This window comes from Ranitomeya variabilis, chromosome 1, assembly GCF_051348905.1.
Source record: "Ranitomeya variabilis isolate aRanVar5 chromosome 1, aRanVar5.hap1, whole genome shotgun sequence".
In the NCBI taxonomy this organism is placed as follows: Eukaryota; Metazoa; Chordata; class Amphibia; order Anura; family Dendrobatidae; genus Ranitomeya; species Ranitomeya variabilis.
Genome location: NC_135232.1, coordinates 4,793,071 through 4,810,770, shown reverse-complemented (window position 1 = coordinate 4,810,770; position 17,700 = coordinate 4,793,071). Strand labels below are relative to the sequence as shown.

The 17,700-nt window shown below is 47.5% G+C and overlaps 1 protein-coding gene across 2 annotated transcripts in view; it reads left to right on the top strand.

Annotated features, from left to right (window-relative positions):
- The window catches only part of NPR2 (natriuretic peptide receptor 2), a 227,265-nt gene that overhangs the window by 64,654 nt on the left and 144,911 nt on the right, over nt 1-17,700 (top strand). For both annotated transcript variants that reach the window (XM_077281261.1, XM_077281262.1), the window contains exons 4-5: nt 2,014-2,149; nt 13,274-13,368. In XM_077281261.1, the coding sequence (XP_077137376.1) occupies nt 2,014-2,149; nt 13,274-13,368 (231 nt within the window). The remainder of the gene's footprint in view (nt 1-2,013; nt 2,150-13,273; nt 13,369-17,700) is intronic.

The following is a 17,700-nucleotide window of genomic DNA, read 5'->3' as shown; positions in this document are numbered from 1 at the left end:
CAGTAAATATCGGCAGGCTCCGGCCACCTGCGGCCATTGTAATGTATGTCTGGCCTGCTGCTGTTCTATTGGCCTGCCCTCTGTATCTGTGTTATATATTCTGTGTGCTGTGAATAAAGTGTGGTTAGACTGGAAATACGTGGAGAAGCAGTGAGATTTTATATGCGCCCATGTAACCCAGGAATTCCAGTTAGCGTCCTTCATTCAGAATCCAGCCAAAGCAGAGTGGACCTCCTGATACACGGGGTGGTACTGAAAGAGGTACTCCAGCACAGTAGACCCCGTTACACACGGTATGTCTGTGATCTGCTGGTGGGCAGAAATTCATTTCCCAGGTTTCTGTTTGCCCTAAATGCCGCAAAACGCTGCTTGCATAACCCTAAGTGCCCAGATCCTGGAAATCTAACTTTCATGTTTCTAGGATTAATGTGTTTTATTGAATTTCACTTTGAGTATTTTGCTTATAAGACAAAAAGGATTTTGGAGGGAATTACATTCAGCTCTACAGGCAATAAAAACTCACATTCCACAAGGATCATTTGCCTGTAGGGATGGGGTGGAAATTCACAGAGGGGGGAGAGGGGCTGCATATTTGGATTTTGGTCCTACAGAAACCAGTGATGGGAAGAGTAGTCGGCCAGTTCTGGTGGTATCCCGAACAATGGAAAATAATTCATATTTTCCTGACAATACCGCTTAGAATTTTCACCAAAAAGGCCTGTGTTCGTCTTATCAGACCAGAGAATCTTATTTAGCAAACTCTATGCAGCTTTCATATGTCTTGCACTGAGGAGAGGCTTCCGTCGGCCACTCTGCCATAAAGGCCTGACTGGTGGAGGCTGCAGTGATAGTTGACTTTGTGGAACTTTCTCCCATCTCCCTACTGCATCTCTGGAGCTCAGCCACAGTGATCTTGGGGTTCTTCTTTACCTCTCTCACCAAGGCTCTTCTCCCATGATTGCTCAGTTTGGCTGGGTGGCCTGGCCTAGGAAGACTTCTGGTAGTCCCAAACTTCTTCCATTTAAGGATTATGGAGGCCACTGTGCTCTTAGGAACCATGATGACTGCAGAAATTCTGTTGTAACCTTGGCCAGGTCTGTGCCTTGCCACAATCCTGTCTCTGAGCCCCTTGGCCAGTTCCTTTGGCCTCATGATTCTCCTTTGGTCTGACATGCACTGTGAGCTGTGAGGTCTTATATAGACAGGTGTGCGCCTTTCCAAATCACGTCCTATCAGTCTAATTACACACAGCTGGACTCCAATGAAGGAGTGGAACCATCTCAAAGAGGATCACAAGAACATGGACAGCATGTGACGTAAATATGAGAGCAAAGGGTCTGAAGACTTATGGCCATGTGAGATTTCCGTTTTTCTTTTTTAATAAATTTGCAAAAATTTCTACATTTCTGTCTTTTTTCAGTCAAGATGAGGTGCAGAGTGAACATTAATGAGGAGAAAATGAGCTTCTTTGAATTTACCAAATGGCTGCAATGAAACAGAGTGAAAAATGTAAAGGGGTCTGAATACTTTCTGTATCCACCGCGTGTGTGTGTGTGTATATATATATATATATATATATATATATATATATATATATATATATATATATATATATAGCTGTATACTCCGCTCAAACTATGTGTGTGTGTGTGTGTGTGTGTGTGTATATATATATACACCGTGTACTACTCCCCTCTCATTGTGTGTACATATACTATGTTTAACATATACTCCGCTCCCTCTGTGTGTGTGTGTGTGAATGTGTATATATATATATATATATATATATATATATATATATATATATATATATACACCGTACACTCCGCTCTCTCTCTCTCTGTGTATATACCGTACACTCCGCTCTCACTGTGTATACACCGTACACTATACACACTATACATACAGGACTTGCACTGTGCTGTGGCCACTTGGAGGATAGATCTTTCTGCGTTTTCTTGGCCATTTCTTACGGTTTCACCTCTGAGTTACATTTACTTTCCATCTCTCCAGATGAACCTCATTGCCGGCTGCTTCTATGACGGCGTGCTGCTTTATGCCCAAGCTCTGAACGAGACCCTTCAAGAAGGAGGTTCTCCAAAGGATGGAATACGGATTGTACAGAAGATACAGGAGCGCAGCATACAGGGTGAGGGTATGATGTGTGTAGTATGGAGGATAGTCACAGTATACAGGGTGAGGGTATGGTGAGTGGTGTATGCAGGATAGTCACAGTATACAGGGTAAAGGTATGATGGGTGTAGTATTTAGGATAGTCACAGTATACAGGGTGAGGGTATGATGTGTGTAGTATGGAGGATAGTCTCAGTATACAGGGTGAGGGTATGATGGGTGTAGTATGGAGGATAGTCTCAGTATACAGGGTGAGGGTATGATGGGTGTAGTATGGAGGATAGTCACAGTATACAGGGTGAGGGTATGATGGTTGTAGTATGGAGGATAGTCACAGTATACAGGGTGAGGGTATGATGGTTGTACTATGGAGGATAGTCTCAGTATACAGGGTGAGGGTATGATGGTTGTAGTATGGAGGATATTCACAGTATACAGGGTGAGGGTGTCACGTATCCACACCGCTGCCACCAATATGTCACGATTCACACCGTGACCGTCACCCCTACGTCACGGATCGGGGTGACTTTAGGCCAACAGACGGCTATCACATGTGCAGGGGGCTTATCTTAGTTATACCTCCACTGCTACAATGTGATGAAAAAACACACACAAGGCTGTTGACCTCTTAGTTTACAGCAGGGGCTTAATTTAGGTATCCCACTGCTCTTCAATATACCACGAACTGCAGGGATTTATGTATATCCCGCTTACAGTTCCACTTGAAACTTGCAGCTCTCTGGCGCCCCCCTTACCCTCAGGTCAGATTAGGTACTGCACCTAGAGTAGTCGCCAGACAGGCTACCTGCTATGTACTGACTATTGGGCACGCTGAAGCGAGGCGATATAAATACTCCCACTCAGGCAGGAGCAATAATTATCAACGCCGCAGTCGCTACGACACCCAAAGGCCCCGCACACGGTATGTTGCCACCAGGTTCGATTAAACGGTTCCGAAGCTAACCCAAAACAGTAGCGTAATTCCCTTCAGGAGACTTAGGGTACGTTTTAGAGCATGAAGAACGAAACTAGTATTAAATATTTTACTCCGAAAGATTAAGGCAGTGTTTACAAAGGTATATAAGGATGTTACAATATGAGACAATTGAAAATGTACAAGGTAATTATAAAATAAAGGGATTAAATGAGAAAAGGGTACACTCACATGTTCTCAGTTCATTTCAGGCAACCAGGCTAGTGGGTGGAGTTCCCATATGTCCCAATGCATCAGGACTGGCAGTCAGGGCTCCTTATGTACAACTAAACTGCTGGAAGCCTGGCAGAAACTTATAAACCGCAGTCCGTGACATCACCAACAGGGCTGGCTTCCACAGTCCCTCCTATCTCTTCAGTCTTAGTAAATTTAACACAAGTTTGTCTAATGCCTGTATCTCCGCTACCTAACATGTCCGAATCATAACACACCCAGCATTCATCTTGTATTAAGATTTGCTCTCTATAGATACTAAATTCAGGCTAGTAGGGACACTCAGTTCCAGAGAAATCTGTACTTATTTACCTGGTGGAATTAGAAGCTCATGCTTACAGGGGCTGACAGACCCGCCGATGGACATTAGCAATATGTATTTATTATTTTCCTAGCCCCAGTCGTTGGCCCAGAATCTTACAATATTAGGACAAAGGACCTCATATTTTAAAGAACTTCTATTCCAGTCCTAGCTAGTACAGATGAGAGGGGGCGAGTAAATTGCTCAGAGCTTGGAATTTATGGCCAGAGCAATAAAACCTTTTCTACACATCCACATCTCAGCAAACACAAACACACAGAGAAGGGTTTTTTTTTCGCCCACAGCAAAGCTACGAAATCATATTACATTTCATACAATGAGGTATGCCTCCATGCGCACCTCAGTAGTTTCACCCCGGCGGGACAGTCCATCTGCATTTCCATGCTCCCTGCCCGTTTTGTGTTCAATGGTGAAGTCAAACTGCTGAAGGGCAAGGCTCCAGCGTAGCAACCTGCCGTTGGTTCTACACATGGCGTTTAGCCAGAGCAGAGGGTTGTGGTCAGTCACCACCATGAAGGCACCGCCATACAAGTAGGGCTGCAAGCGCTGCAGGGCCCAGACTATGGCCAGGCACTCCTTCTCAATGGTGGAGTAGGCCACTTCCCTCGGCAAAAGTTTCCGGCTCAGGTACAACACTGGGTGCTCTTGGTCTTCCGAGTCAACGTGGCTGAGCACAGCACCAAGGCCAAACTCGCTGGCGTCGGTCTGTACCAAGAACGGTCGACTGCTGTCGACTGCTTTCAACACAGGGGCGTTGCACAGTGCTGTTTTCAACGCCTGGAAGGCCCCCTCACAGCCATCGGTCCAGTTGACGATGTGGGGCAGTTTCTTCCTGGTGAGGTCCGTCAAAGGTTTGCCAGGCTACTATAGTGCTGTACAAAGCGCCTATAGTACCCTGCAATGCCCAGGAAGGACATCACCTGTTTCTTGGTCCTGGGAGGGGGCCAGTTCACGATCGCTCCCACTTTCTCAGGCTCTGGCTTTAGAGTGCCTCCGCCTACCCGGTGCCCCAGGTAGCGGACCTCCCTCATGCCCATCTGGCACTTTCCCGGCTTGATAGTCAGTCCTGCTCGGAGAATTTGCCTGAGCACCTTCTCGAGATGCTGCAGGTGTTCCTTCCAGGAGGGACTGAAGATGGCAATGTCATCCAAGTATGCCACGGCGTACTCCTCCAGTCCCTGAAGCAGGAGGTTGACCATCCGCTGGAAAGTGGCAGGGGTATTCTTCATGCCGAAGGGCATGACCGTGGACTCTTACAGTCCAAAGGGTGTGATAAAGGCGGACTTCTCCTGCGCCTCGGGGCTCAGGGGAATCTGCCAGTATCCTCGACTCAGATCCATTATTGTCAGGTATTTTGAGCCAGCTAACTTCTCAAGCAGCTCCTCGATGTGCGGCATTGGGTGCGCGTCAGAGGCTGTAATGGCATTGAGCCCCCTGTAGTCCACGCAGAAACGGGTGGTCCGGTCCTTCTTTGGCACGAGAACTATGGGTGAGGCCCACGCGCTCTTTGAACGTCAAATCACCCCCAGCTGTAACATCTCATCGATCTCCTGGCGCATAACCTGCTGCACCTGGTCGGAGATTCGATAGGGTGTTCGCCGTAGTGGGGCATGATTCCCGGTGTCCACCTCGTGGACTGCTAACTCAGTCCTTCCTGGCCGGTTGGAGAACACGACCCGGAAGGGTTCCAGTGTGGTTTGCAACTGCAACCGCTGTGGTTCAGTTAATGAGGCGCATACCTCCACGTCCGCGATGGACCCACCGGCTTTGGCTTGGGCCAGCATGTCAGGAGGGTGTCTTCCTCCCCGTCTTCGGGTAAGCTGCAGACCGGTAGGACGAAAGGTTCACGTTTCTGATGAGCCTTCATCATGTTGACGTGAAAGGCCTTTCTCCTCCCCCGAGCGTGGTCAAGCGTGACCACGTAGGTGACCGGGTTGAGCTGTTGTGGGCGACGTACGGGCCCTCCCAGGCTGCCTGAAGCTTATCCTTTGGTACAGGGACCAGCATCCACACCTTTTGACCCATTTGGTAGGTCCTCTCCCGGGCATTCTGGTCGTACCAGCGCTTCTGATCAGCCTGAGCCTGCGTCATGTTGTCATGCACCAACTGCGTCAAGGTCTGCATCTTGTCACGGAAGCGCATGACATACTCCACTATGGACACTTCAGAAGGGTTCGGCTCCTCTTCCCAGGATTCTCTTACCAACCCAAGGGGTCCCCAGACTCTAAGGGGGAGAACCCCGTCGAGGCCTGCGGAACCTCTCGGTAAGCGAACAGCAGGTGTGGGAGGTACCACTCCCAGTCGCGCCCTTGTGTCTCAACCAGCATGTGTAGCATCTGTTTGAGGGTACCATTGAAGCGTTCACACAATCCATTGGTCTGTGTGTGATACGCACTCGATACCAGGTGCTTCACCTGCATTCCCTTACAGAGAGCCTCCATTAGGCGAGACATGAATTGGGTCCCTTGATCAGTGAGCATCTCCCTGGGAAATCCTACCCGTGAAAAGATGGCCAACAGGGCATCCACCACCTTATCTGCCCTAGTTGACGACAGAGCTACTGCCTCTGGGTACCGGGTAGCGTAGTCTACCACAGTAAGAATATATCGCTTTCCAGAGCTGCTGGAGACGGCCAGCGGGCCCACAATGTCCACAGCGATCCTCTGGAAAGGCTCCTCTATCACTGGCAAAAGGGATCAGGGGAGCCTTAATAGCAGGCCCCGCCTTCCCCACTCTTTGACAGGTGACACAGGTGCGGCAGTAGTTTGACACATCTGTCCCCATCTTAGGACAATAGAAGTGTTGAGACAGCCGGGCCTTTGTTTTGCTGATCCCCAAGTGTCCAGCTAGTGGGATCTCATGGGCAATCCATAACAACTCACCCCGGAATTGCTGCGGGACGACCAGCTGTCTTTCCCTCAACCACTCCTTTTGCGATTTTCCGGGTACTGTCTCCCGGTACAACCTTACTCTTTCCCAGAACACCCTCTCCTTATCTGTCACGGAGGTGGGTGTCTCGGCGAGTTGTCTCAAACTCTCTAGGCTCGCATCTGTGTGCAGAGCGGCCTGAAACTCCTGGCTAGGGGAAGCCAGAAGCGACGTCCGGGTCCCTTCCCCACGGGAACCCTCTGGGACCTGCTCTGGGTCCACCTCTGGTTCAGTCACCATGAAGACTGAGGAGGGTCCGGAAGGCAGACAGTTATCTGCGTTCCGAGCACTCTGACCTCGGGTGACAGCAGCTACGTAGGCTGTCTCCCTGGGGATTTCTACAGACCCATCATAAGGCGCTGCTATGGGTACTACTTCCCCATCCACCCCCATTACCTCAGGAGCATTGCTACTTATGGGCCAGTTACCTTCCTTGGTGGCACTGGTCAATTGCATGGCATCACCTTCCTCACGGTTCCCATGTATCTCCCCATTTCCTGTAGCACCGACACTTGTCCCTGCTAGGGGTTCCTCAGCCGTCTCACTCCGCAGAGCGACGTGGCTGAGCACTCCTGTACCTATGGACACATCAACTTTCACAGAAAAATCATCAGGTTCATTTGGCACAGGTACAACATTTTCACCATCAATCCTAGGGAAAAAATGGTTATCAGAGGCATCATTACTGGATAAAGCATGGTCAGGTAAGGCATGCGATTTCCCATCATCATCATCATCATCATCAGGGTTAACGTTACCCTTATTATCAGATTGGGGAGGGGTGTCAGGGACATGGTATGCAACCATCCTCCCCAAATCAGTCCCCAACAAAACATCAGTGGGCAAATTATCAGACAGCCCCACTTCCTTCACCCCGCTCCCGGCACCCCAATCAATATAAACCCGGGCCATTGGCAAGGGACAGCTGATGCCCCCAATCCCAGTGATAGTTAGGGTTTTCCCCGGAATTATTTCTTCAGGGGCCGCCAGTTCGGGTCGGATGAGGGTTCGTTCAGCCCCGGTGTCCTTGAGGCCTGTAGCAACATGGCCTCCCACGGTGACATGCTGTACGTTGTCACACACCCTCCCAGCCACACCACCCACCAAAAGAACTGCTGCATTAGGCCCGGGGGCCTTGGATAAGGGGTTCTTCGGCTTGTCTGGACAGTGGGGACTGAGATGACCAGTCCGCTTGCAGAAGTAACACTGGCGACTTTCGGTGGTAGGTCTGGTGCTGTTGGCTACGGGGACAGGACCTCTGGTGTGTTGGCTGTCAGGGGTACTGGCATTAGTTGCAGGCTTACCCCCTCTCCAGCTGGTGGTAACTGGCTTCCGCACTTCCGATCTACGGTTGGCCTCATAGGCATCGGCAATCTGCGCTGCTTTCGTCACGTCTATGGGTTCTCTGTCCATCAGGAACTGTCGCACCTCAGCTGGGCAAAGATATAAGAACTCGTCTTTGATCATCAGGTCTCCCACCTGCTCAAAGGTGGTCACTGACAGTCCTTGGATCCACTGGTTAAAGTGGGTCCTGAGTCCATGCACCACATTGCCGTAGCTGTCCTGTGGGCCACGTTGGAGGTTCCGGAAGTTTCTACGGTACACCTCGGGTGTAAGCTGGTATTTTGTTATCAGAGCCTGCTTGATGGCCTCATAGTCACCATGTTGTTCTTGAGGAAGGGCAGCAAACGCCTCCAGAGCTTTGCCTCTCAGCCCTGGGGTCAGATATCGTGCCCATTCTTGTGTAGGCAGCTGGTACTGCCTGCAGGCTTTCTCAAAGGCCCACAGAAAAGTGTCCAAGTCCCCGTCCTTTTCCATCACAGGAGAGTGCTCGGGCCGGGCCTTCGGTATCTGAGCGCTTCTGGGCTCATGGCTGGACTGGAACGACCCCTGCATTTGCAGTCGGGCTAACTGCAGCTGGTACTCCCGCTCTGCTTGCTGGGCCTGGGCCTCTCGCTCGGCTCGGGCCTCCCACTCGGCTCGCTCCTGGTATTGCTGGATCAGCCGTCTATCACGGTCATTGGCGGGGAGTAGTTCCAAGACCGCCAGCAGACTGGGGTCCAAACCGCCCTGGTTGCTAGTAGGGCCTGTATTCAGTGGTTGGACCTCTGCTGCAGCACCAGGTTCACTTGTGCTGGCTTCTGCGGCCTCTGGGCTCTGTGGCCTGGCTTGGTCTGCTTCAAATTGCACCAGTTCAGCGACCATGTGAGCCTTGGTCTTGCCCTGGGAGTTCAGGCCATGGTACGTGCATATCCCAGCAAGAGTGTCCTTCTTCTGCTGGGTGTACCAGGCTTCTCCTTTCGCAGCCATGGTTGCCAAATAAAAGATAGGATAGAAAAACGAAGAGAAAGGGAGGGGATAATTACCAGTACACACAATTGTCTCAGGACTAATAAACACTGAGTTCGTTCTCCAAACTTATTTGCACAGAGTCCTCGCAAGAACTTTGCAAGTTTTTAGTGAGAGGAATGATTGCTCAAACCAAATCACTAATGCCCTAAGATCCCACCGCCTTTCCACCAATTTGTCACGTATCCATACCGCTGCCACCAATATGTCACGATTCACACCGTGACCGTCACCCCTACGTCACGGATCGGGGTGACTTTAGGCCAACAGACGGCTATCACATGTGCAGGGGGGCTTATCTTAGTTATCCCTCCACTGCTACAATGTGATGAAAAAACACACTCAAGGTGTCACGGATCCCTTCTCCGTGGTGTCTCTTATTCGTCACGTGCCTGCTCTCACACGTGACTTGGGGTTGTGCCTGCAAGGGTTAATCTATCTCCCCACTCTCAGTCCAGCATTCAACCTCTGTCCTATGCTGTAATGGGAGCATAAATCACACACCGTCCCAGGCCACACACCCGCTCATACGCGCTGCCACCACTCATCGAATACACGGGCGATGAGTCCCGGACTAATAATAATACTAATAAAAATATGTCTATCACTCATAAGGCTCACACACCTTTAGGCTATGGATTCTTTAGAACATTCAAGGTTCAACTTGTTAAAGTTTTATACTTTAATAACAAAAGGGTCAGTGCTTACAATAAGAAAAGGTATAAAAATATGATAATAAAAGGACATACAACTTATGCAAAACAGTATCAAAATAAACAGGAGAAAATTACAGAAGTTATCAAACTGGTAGTTGCTTCTGCTCCCTGAGGGTAGGACGAATGTAGATTGGATCACAACAGCTTCTCAGGCTGCCCTCACATGTGAACACAATTCTCTGTCTGCAGCCTAAATTTATAACTTTGGTCTGAGGTCAGGTTTCTAGACCGGCCCCTCAGGTCAATATCATAACTGCTGCCTGTTTGATTGGGCCACGGCTGCGCCCCCAATGAATATATTATTCTCTCTTGTGGAGAGGTTCTCAGGGATAGATTACCTCAGGCCGCAATTTAGCATCTCCCCTCCAAGACCTCAGAGGTGTCAAGTGTTCCTTTGTTCTTGGCCTTAGCCAGACCTCCTGGTGAGATCTGGAGACAGAATTTCTACTAGTTCCAAGGAAGTACCTATTAACACCTAGGTGCGACTTGCCTTCAGGACAGATGTTACATTATCACTAGTCACATATATAACCCTAGACATATGCCACTAAACACATATAGATATATATATATATATACATATTTCACCACACAAGGCTATTGACCTCTTAGTTTACAGCAGGGGCTTATTTTAGGTATCCCACTGCTCTTCAATATACCACGAACTGCAGGGATTTATGTATATCCCGCTTACAGTTCCACTTGAAACTTGCAGCTCTCTGGCGCCCCCCTTACCCTCAGGTCAGATTAGGTACTGCACCTAGAGTAAGTAGTCGCCAGACAGGCTACCTGCTATGTACTGGCTATTGGGCATGCTGCAGCGAGGCGATATAAATACTCCCACTCAGGCAGGAACAATAATTATCAACGCCGCAGTCGCTACAACGACACCCAAAGGCCCCGCACACGGTATGCTGCCACCAGCTTCGATTAAACGGGTCGGAAGCTAACCCAAAACAGTAGCGTAATTCCATTCAGGAGACTTAGGGTACATTTTAGAGCAAGAGGAACGAAACTAGTATTAAATGTTTTACTCCGAAAGATTAAGGCAGTGTTTACAAAGGTATATAAGGATGTTACAATATGAGACAATTGAAAATGTACAAGTTAATTATAAAATAAAGGGATTAAATGAGAAAAGGGTACACTCACATGTTCTCAGTTCATTTCAGGCAACCATGCTAGTGAGTGGAGTTCCCATATGTCCCAATGCTTCAGGACTGGCAGTCAGGGCTCCTTATGTACAACTAAACTGCTGGAAGCCTGGCAGAATCTTATAAACCGCAGCCTGTGACATCACCAACAGGGCTGGCTTCCACAGTCCCTCCTATCTCTTCAGTCTTAGTAAATTTAACACAAGTTTGTCTAATGCCTATATCTCCGCTACCGAACATGTCAGAATCATAACACACCCAGCATTCATCTTGTATTAAGATTTGCTCTCTATAGATACTAAATTCAGGCTAGTAGGGACACTCAGTTCCAGAGAAATCTGTACTTATTTACCTGGTGGAATTAGAAGCTCATGCTTACAGGGGCTGACAGACCCGCCGATGGACATTAGCAATATGTATTTATTATTTTCCTAGCCCCAGTCGTTGGCCCAGAATCTTACAATATTAGGACAAAGGACCTCATATTTTAAAGAACTTCTATACCAGTCCTAGCTAGTACAGATGGGAGGGGGCGAGTAAATTGCTCAGAGCTTGGAATTTATGGCCAGAGCAATAAAACCTTTTCTACACATCCACATCTCAGCAAACACAAACACACAGAGAAGGGTTTTTTTTCGCCCACAGCAAAGCTACGAAATCATAGTGCAGCGCCCCACAGGCCTGGTCGTTGCAGTACTGACGCTCCGCCGCTACGGGGAGTGATGGTATGTCTGATGGCACTTAAGGAGTTCACCTGACCAGGTATCACAGTCACACATTACACGTCACACTCTGGCCACCAGGGGGAGCAAAGGATTCTATGTATTAGGCCACTCCACACAATCTGGTAAAACTGGGGGTTGGATAGGAAGTTAGTGAGAAGCTGACTGGGTTGGAACCAGGAACATCCTGTGGCAGAGGGTGTTGCGGGGGAAGATTCAGGGGAGTCCCTGTCAGGGGTGGGATCCTGACAGAGGCCTAGCGAACTGGACAGAACGTTACAGAACCGCGCCTGCACTTCATCGCGGCGGTACCTTAAGAAAGGATAAGAGGCGAGGTTTATTGTGGAGAGTGAGAAACGAGATCAAAGCACAAAGGAGAATATAACCAGTAGGAGTCGTGCTGTAAGATCGAGGCAACATCCTACTGAGGCGCGTAGCCGGTGGCCGGAACGCCTAGGAAGTATTGGGCTCCAAGCATTACTTCAAATAGCGGCAGGACAGTTAATTATAGGTTGGCTGTCTCACCTAAATCACCTAAGCAGACATAGGGGGCAATTGTGGGAGAGGGGTGACTCTAGGGTCCCGGAAGAAGTCCAGGCCTACCCATCATACGGGTGCGTCCTAGCCATATCATCTGGGGGACGGAGAAAGAACATCAGAACAGATACGAGTTGTGAGAGAAGAACATCAGAAACAGACACAACAGTTGTGAGGACTATCCTGTGGTGCTCAGCAGGGAAGTACTACAACACACAGGCGCTAGAAGGTAGGCACAGATCTCCACCTGCAAAGGGAACTCTGGAGGTGCCATCGGACCGGCCGGTCTCCGCCAGCCCTGTTAGCAGTGCTCTGGATTGTGGATCCCGAAGCCTTCAGTAAAGAGGTAAAGAGACTGCAACCCTGTGTCCTCGTTATTCATCGCACCTTGCACCACGCACCATCATCACATCTTTCATTGGATGCCCCTTAGCAGGGTCACGGACCGGGTCTAGCCACCGTGACAACCCCAGGACCCAGACAGAGAGGCCCGGTACCGAGTACCCCGCGGCCCTGCGTCTGGGGGCGCTCCAATATTACATTTCATTCAATATTGTGACAGAGGGTACGATGTGTGTAGTACAGAGGATAGTCACAGTATACAGGGTGAGGGTATGATGGGTGTAGTATGGAGGATAGTCACAGTATATAGGGTGAGGGTATGATGGGTGTAGTATGGAGGATAGTCACAGTATACAGGGTGAGGGTATGATGGGTGTAGTATGGAGCATAGTCACAGTATACAGGGTGAGGGTATGATGGGTGTAGTATGGAGGATAGTCACAGTATACAGGGTGAGGGTATGATGGGTGTAGTATGGAGCATAGTCACAGTATACAGGGTGAGGGTATGATGGGTGTAGTATGGAGGATAGTCACAGTATACAGGGTGAGGGTATGATGGGTGTAGTATGGAGGATAGTCACAGTATACAGGGTGAGGGTATGATGGGTGTAGTATGGAGGATAGTCACAGCATACAGGGTGAGGGTATGATGGGTGTAGTATGGAGGATAGTCACAGTATACAGGGTGAGGGTATGATGGGTGTAGTATGGAGGATAGTCACAGCATACAGGGTGAGGGTATGATGGGTGTAGTATGGAGGATAGTCACAGCATACAGGATAAGGGTAAGATGTCTGCAGTATGGAGCATAGTCACAGCATGGCCGGTGATGAGTTACTGTCTCCATTCTTCTCTTGTTAGGAATTACTGGGACTGTTACTATGGACAAGAACAACGACCGCAATACGGACTTTGATCTGTGGACAATGGCCGACCATGACAGTGGTCACTTCAGGGTGAGATCACATCGTTTCTCCTCTCGTTTGTTAAGGTTCATTTATGATATGAATTGTAGCAATAAAGTTTAACCCCTTCACCTACAGCCGGCTTTTACAATTCTGACCAGTGACTCATTATGTGTTAATAACTCTGGATCCCAGTGATTCTGACATTATTTTTTCATGACATATTGTACATTATTTACATCGATATGAATAAGGTTAATCATGAAATATGGAAAATTTGTCAAAATTTGAAAATGTTTGTTTTCAAATTTTTTACTTTTATGCCTTTTTTAATCAGAGAGTCATGCCACACAAAATAATTAGTAAATAATATTCCCCACATGGCTACTTTACATCAGAATACTTTTTTGTTTGAGAGTTGTCATGAACCGGGGTTGTTTGGTCACCCCCGGTTCTTTTCTGAAGGGGATTTATTTATATCCCACTTCCCAGTTCCGGTTTGGAACTTGCAGCTCTATGGCGCCCCCCTTACCCTCAGATCAGACAGGGAACTTCACCTAGGGTAATTAGTCGCCAGAAAGGCTGCCTTGCTATGTAATGGCTAATGGGCACACTGCAGCAAGGGTGATATAACTACTCCCACTCAGGCCTGAAAAATAATTATCAACCCCGTCCGTCACTGCCAGTTTCCCCCAAAATCTCAGGACACTTCCGCTGCCACCAGGTCCTATTTCTTATTTAGTAACGGGTCAGGAGCCAACCCAATTAGTAGCAATTGCTTAGGTCATAGGCTTTAGGGTAAGTTTTACAGCAAGGAAAACATTGTTGCAAATATTATAACTTCTACTCCAAAAAGATTAGGCAGTGTTTACAAAAGTATACAAAAGATATTATAAAATGAGACAATTATGTGTGTACAGACAATGACAAAACAAAAAGATTAAAGATGAAAATACACTTACAGTTGCTTAAGTCATTTCATAGCAGACCATGTGGTGTGGGGGGAGGGGTGATACATCAACATGCATCACAGAGTTTCTCTCAGCTAGCTCCCTGGACAAAGACTAGTGCAAAATGAGTATAAAAAAACACAACCAACAGCACCGAAGTATTCGGCTGCACGCTCCAGAGTCCAAGGATCCAATTTGGACAATACTCACAAATGTAGAAAAAGGAAGCAGCATCCGTTCCAGGTGAAGAAAATATAAAAAATCTTTATTCTGCCATAGTCACATACAACGTTTCGGCCATGTTGGCCTTTATCAAGTATACAATGCATAACACCTGGCCACCTTAAATAGTGTGGAGCCAAAACAAGCCCCAATCACTAACAGGGCGGCCCTAATATATTTACACAAACAAGTGCAAAAAAGTGCAAAAAACCACATAAGACACAGTTTAAAAACCATACTATAATCAATACATCGATACCACATCATATAATGTAATAAATTCTCCATAGTAGGAAAGGGATAATCCGCTGTTCAAGCCACAGACCAATCGCAGCGTTGTTGTTCCAGTTGTCATAGTAACCGCCCACCGGTTATTCAGTCCTTCATCTCCATGCAATGCAATCTCCGATCGCATCCGATCTTCATGCCAATACGCCACCTATAAGTCATAAACCCCCGCATATCATAAAAAACTTCTCACATCTACCTCCAAATCCGCCGATCTGGAACCGCCAGAGCAAGCGTGTGGGCACATCACATGTCTGCGGTCACATGACCGCAGCAGCGATGGGCCCCACAACGCATGTGCAAGCCGCGCCGGACCAGACACCGCTCCCAGCAATGTTAGGGCTCACATGCAGCCTCGTCAGAGACAGGGAGGACCCAGGGCAGAACGTCCTGTCCAACCCCCAACCTCCACGCGACGCAACAGTCCCAACATGCACGGGAGAACCGGATATAGCCAAGTCGGAGAGTGACTATACTGTACTATCTAAAGGTCTTACATTTTGCCCTAGAAACTCCCCAGATTGGTTCCAGATAGAATGTGACCTGTACGCCTTTTTTAGACGGTTACGACTTGCTGTACATTTTTCTGAAGGACAAGTGGGTGAAAACCTGGATATGGGGGTTGTGGATGGTTTTACTTTGAAAAGTACAGGTTTATTTAACAAAAGTTCTTTCCAACCTCCTGCTAGAAATCATTTTGTCGAGTCGTATATCGAATTGGTGGAAAAGGACATGAAATTACTGAAGGGGAGTTTTCGGAATATGGGCTTTAACAATCTGTCCAATGCGGAAAGACAATCACTCGATAATCTAGCGGGTAACACCAAAATTACAATCAAGCCGGCCAACAAAGGCGGTGCGGTTGTAATTATGGATACTACGAAATATGAAGCGGAAATTTTTGGTCAGCTAGCAGATACTGCTGTATATTTGAAATTGACATCCTACCACTCGATTCCAGGGTGAGTTACAGCTTCTGATCGAGGACTCCCTCAACAGTGGACTTATCGATCAGAAGCTTTCTGAATTTCTCTTTGTGGACACACCTATCACTCCAGTCCTGTACGCATTGCCAAAGATACACAAAGACCTAGAAAAACCCCCCGTATGCCCCATTGTGTCGGGGAGGGGTTCTATGTGTCATAAAGTGGCAATTTTTCTTGATAGAATCCTACGGTGTCATGCTACCTCGGCTCGGTCCTATATTAGGGATACTAATGATTTTTTGGAGAAACTCAGGGATATCAGGGTGGGTGCCTCTACCATCCTGGTATCCTTTGATGTTGTTTCCCTATACACGTCAATTGAACACGAGAAGGGATTAGATGCCGTCGGTGTGGTGCTGTCGGGCTCGGACGTGGCCCCGGCCTGTGCACAGTTGGTCCTCACCTTGCTGGAGTTCATCCTCAGGAGGAATTATTTCCTCTTTGGGGATGACTACTATCTCCAGTTAAGGGGTACCGCCATGGGGTCCAATGTGGCCCCCACATATGCTAACATCTATATGGCGGTACTTGAGGACCAATTTGTGTACAATTCCAGCTACTGGCGCCACGTCCGAGCTTGGTGGCGCTACATCGACGACATCTTTTGCGTATGGGAAGGGACCCAAATTGATCTCTTTGACTTTTTATCTGAATTGAATAATGTACATCCACAGTTAAAATTTACTGTTACCCACTCCGTGGATAGAATACAGTTCTTAGATACTGTGGTATATAAGCAAGATGATAGACTATATACTGATCTATTCGTGAAGACAACTGATAGAAATAGCCTTTTGGAGTATGGGAGTTATCATCCGAAGAGGATGATGGATTCGCTCCCTTGGAGCCAGTTGCTACGGGTACGTCGCATTGTGTCCGATGACGACATATGCGACGTCAGGTTGGATGAAATGTGTAACAAATTTATTTGTAGAGGTTATCCTGAAAAGAAGGTCATTTCCCACAAAAATCGGGTGACCGAGATACCAAATAGTGAGCTACAAACAAGAAAAAATAGAGCAATGCAGAAACGGGTTCCTTTTGTGTCAACCTATTGCCCAGTAAGTGGGGGGATTGCCAATATCTTGAATAAGCATTGGGGTCTTTTGAACAGAGGGTTACCGCAGATTGATCAATTTTACTCACGACCTATTCTTTCTTATAGAAGGGGACGTAACTTAAAAGACAGGCTGGTTAGGTCTGATGTTGGGACCAGGAAAGTTGCCCTCCAAAGGACTTTATGTCCACCCAGGATGGGCAATTTTCCTTGTCTCAACTGTGCCTGCTGTAGTAATATGTTGAAGGGTGATAGTTTTTATCACCCTCGTACGGGGAAAAAATTTTTAATTAAAGATCGCTATACGTGCTCCTCTAGTTTCGTAATCTATTTAATTGTATGTCCTTGTGGACTGATGTACGTAGGGGAGACTACGATGGAGGTTCGGGCACGTATAAGTAAGCATAAGAGCACAATAAGAACCAAATTACTTGAACTACCAGTCCCTAAACATTTTGATGAGTGCCGACACTCTGTGAATCAATTGAGATTCAGAGTGATTGATGGGGTCCCATTACTAAGAAGGGGTGGGAATAGGATACAGTTATTGAAACAAAAAGAGCTCAGATGGATCTCCATACTGGAGACTCTGCAACCGAAAGGGTTGAATATTGAGTATAATTTACAAATATGTATCTCTTAATTCCCTCTCTGTATAGGTGGTGCCTGCATCTGTATATTTGTTTTTAATTGTGCGGTTTTTAACTGTTTTTTCTATTATTGTACATCTGATATTTAATATCTGGGGGATTTTGAGCAAATGATATGTTGTCCTGCCTTTTGGGTTAGTCATAAGATGCCTTTTGGTTTCTCTCCCTTTATGTGTTAAATCGCTATCTGTGTTTATATTTATATATGCCTCTGTTGCCATGGAATTGGC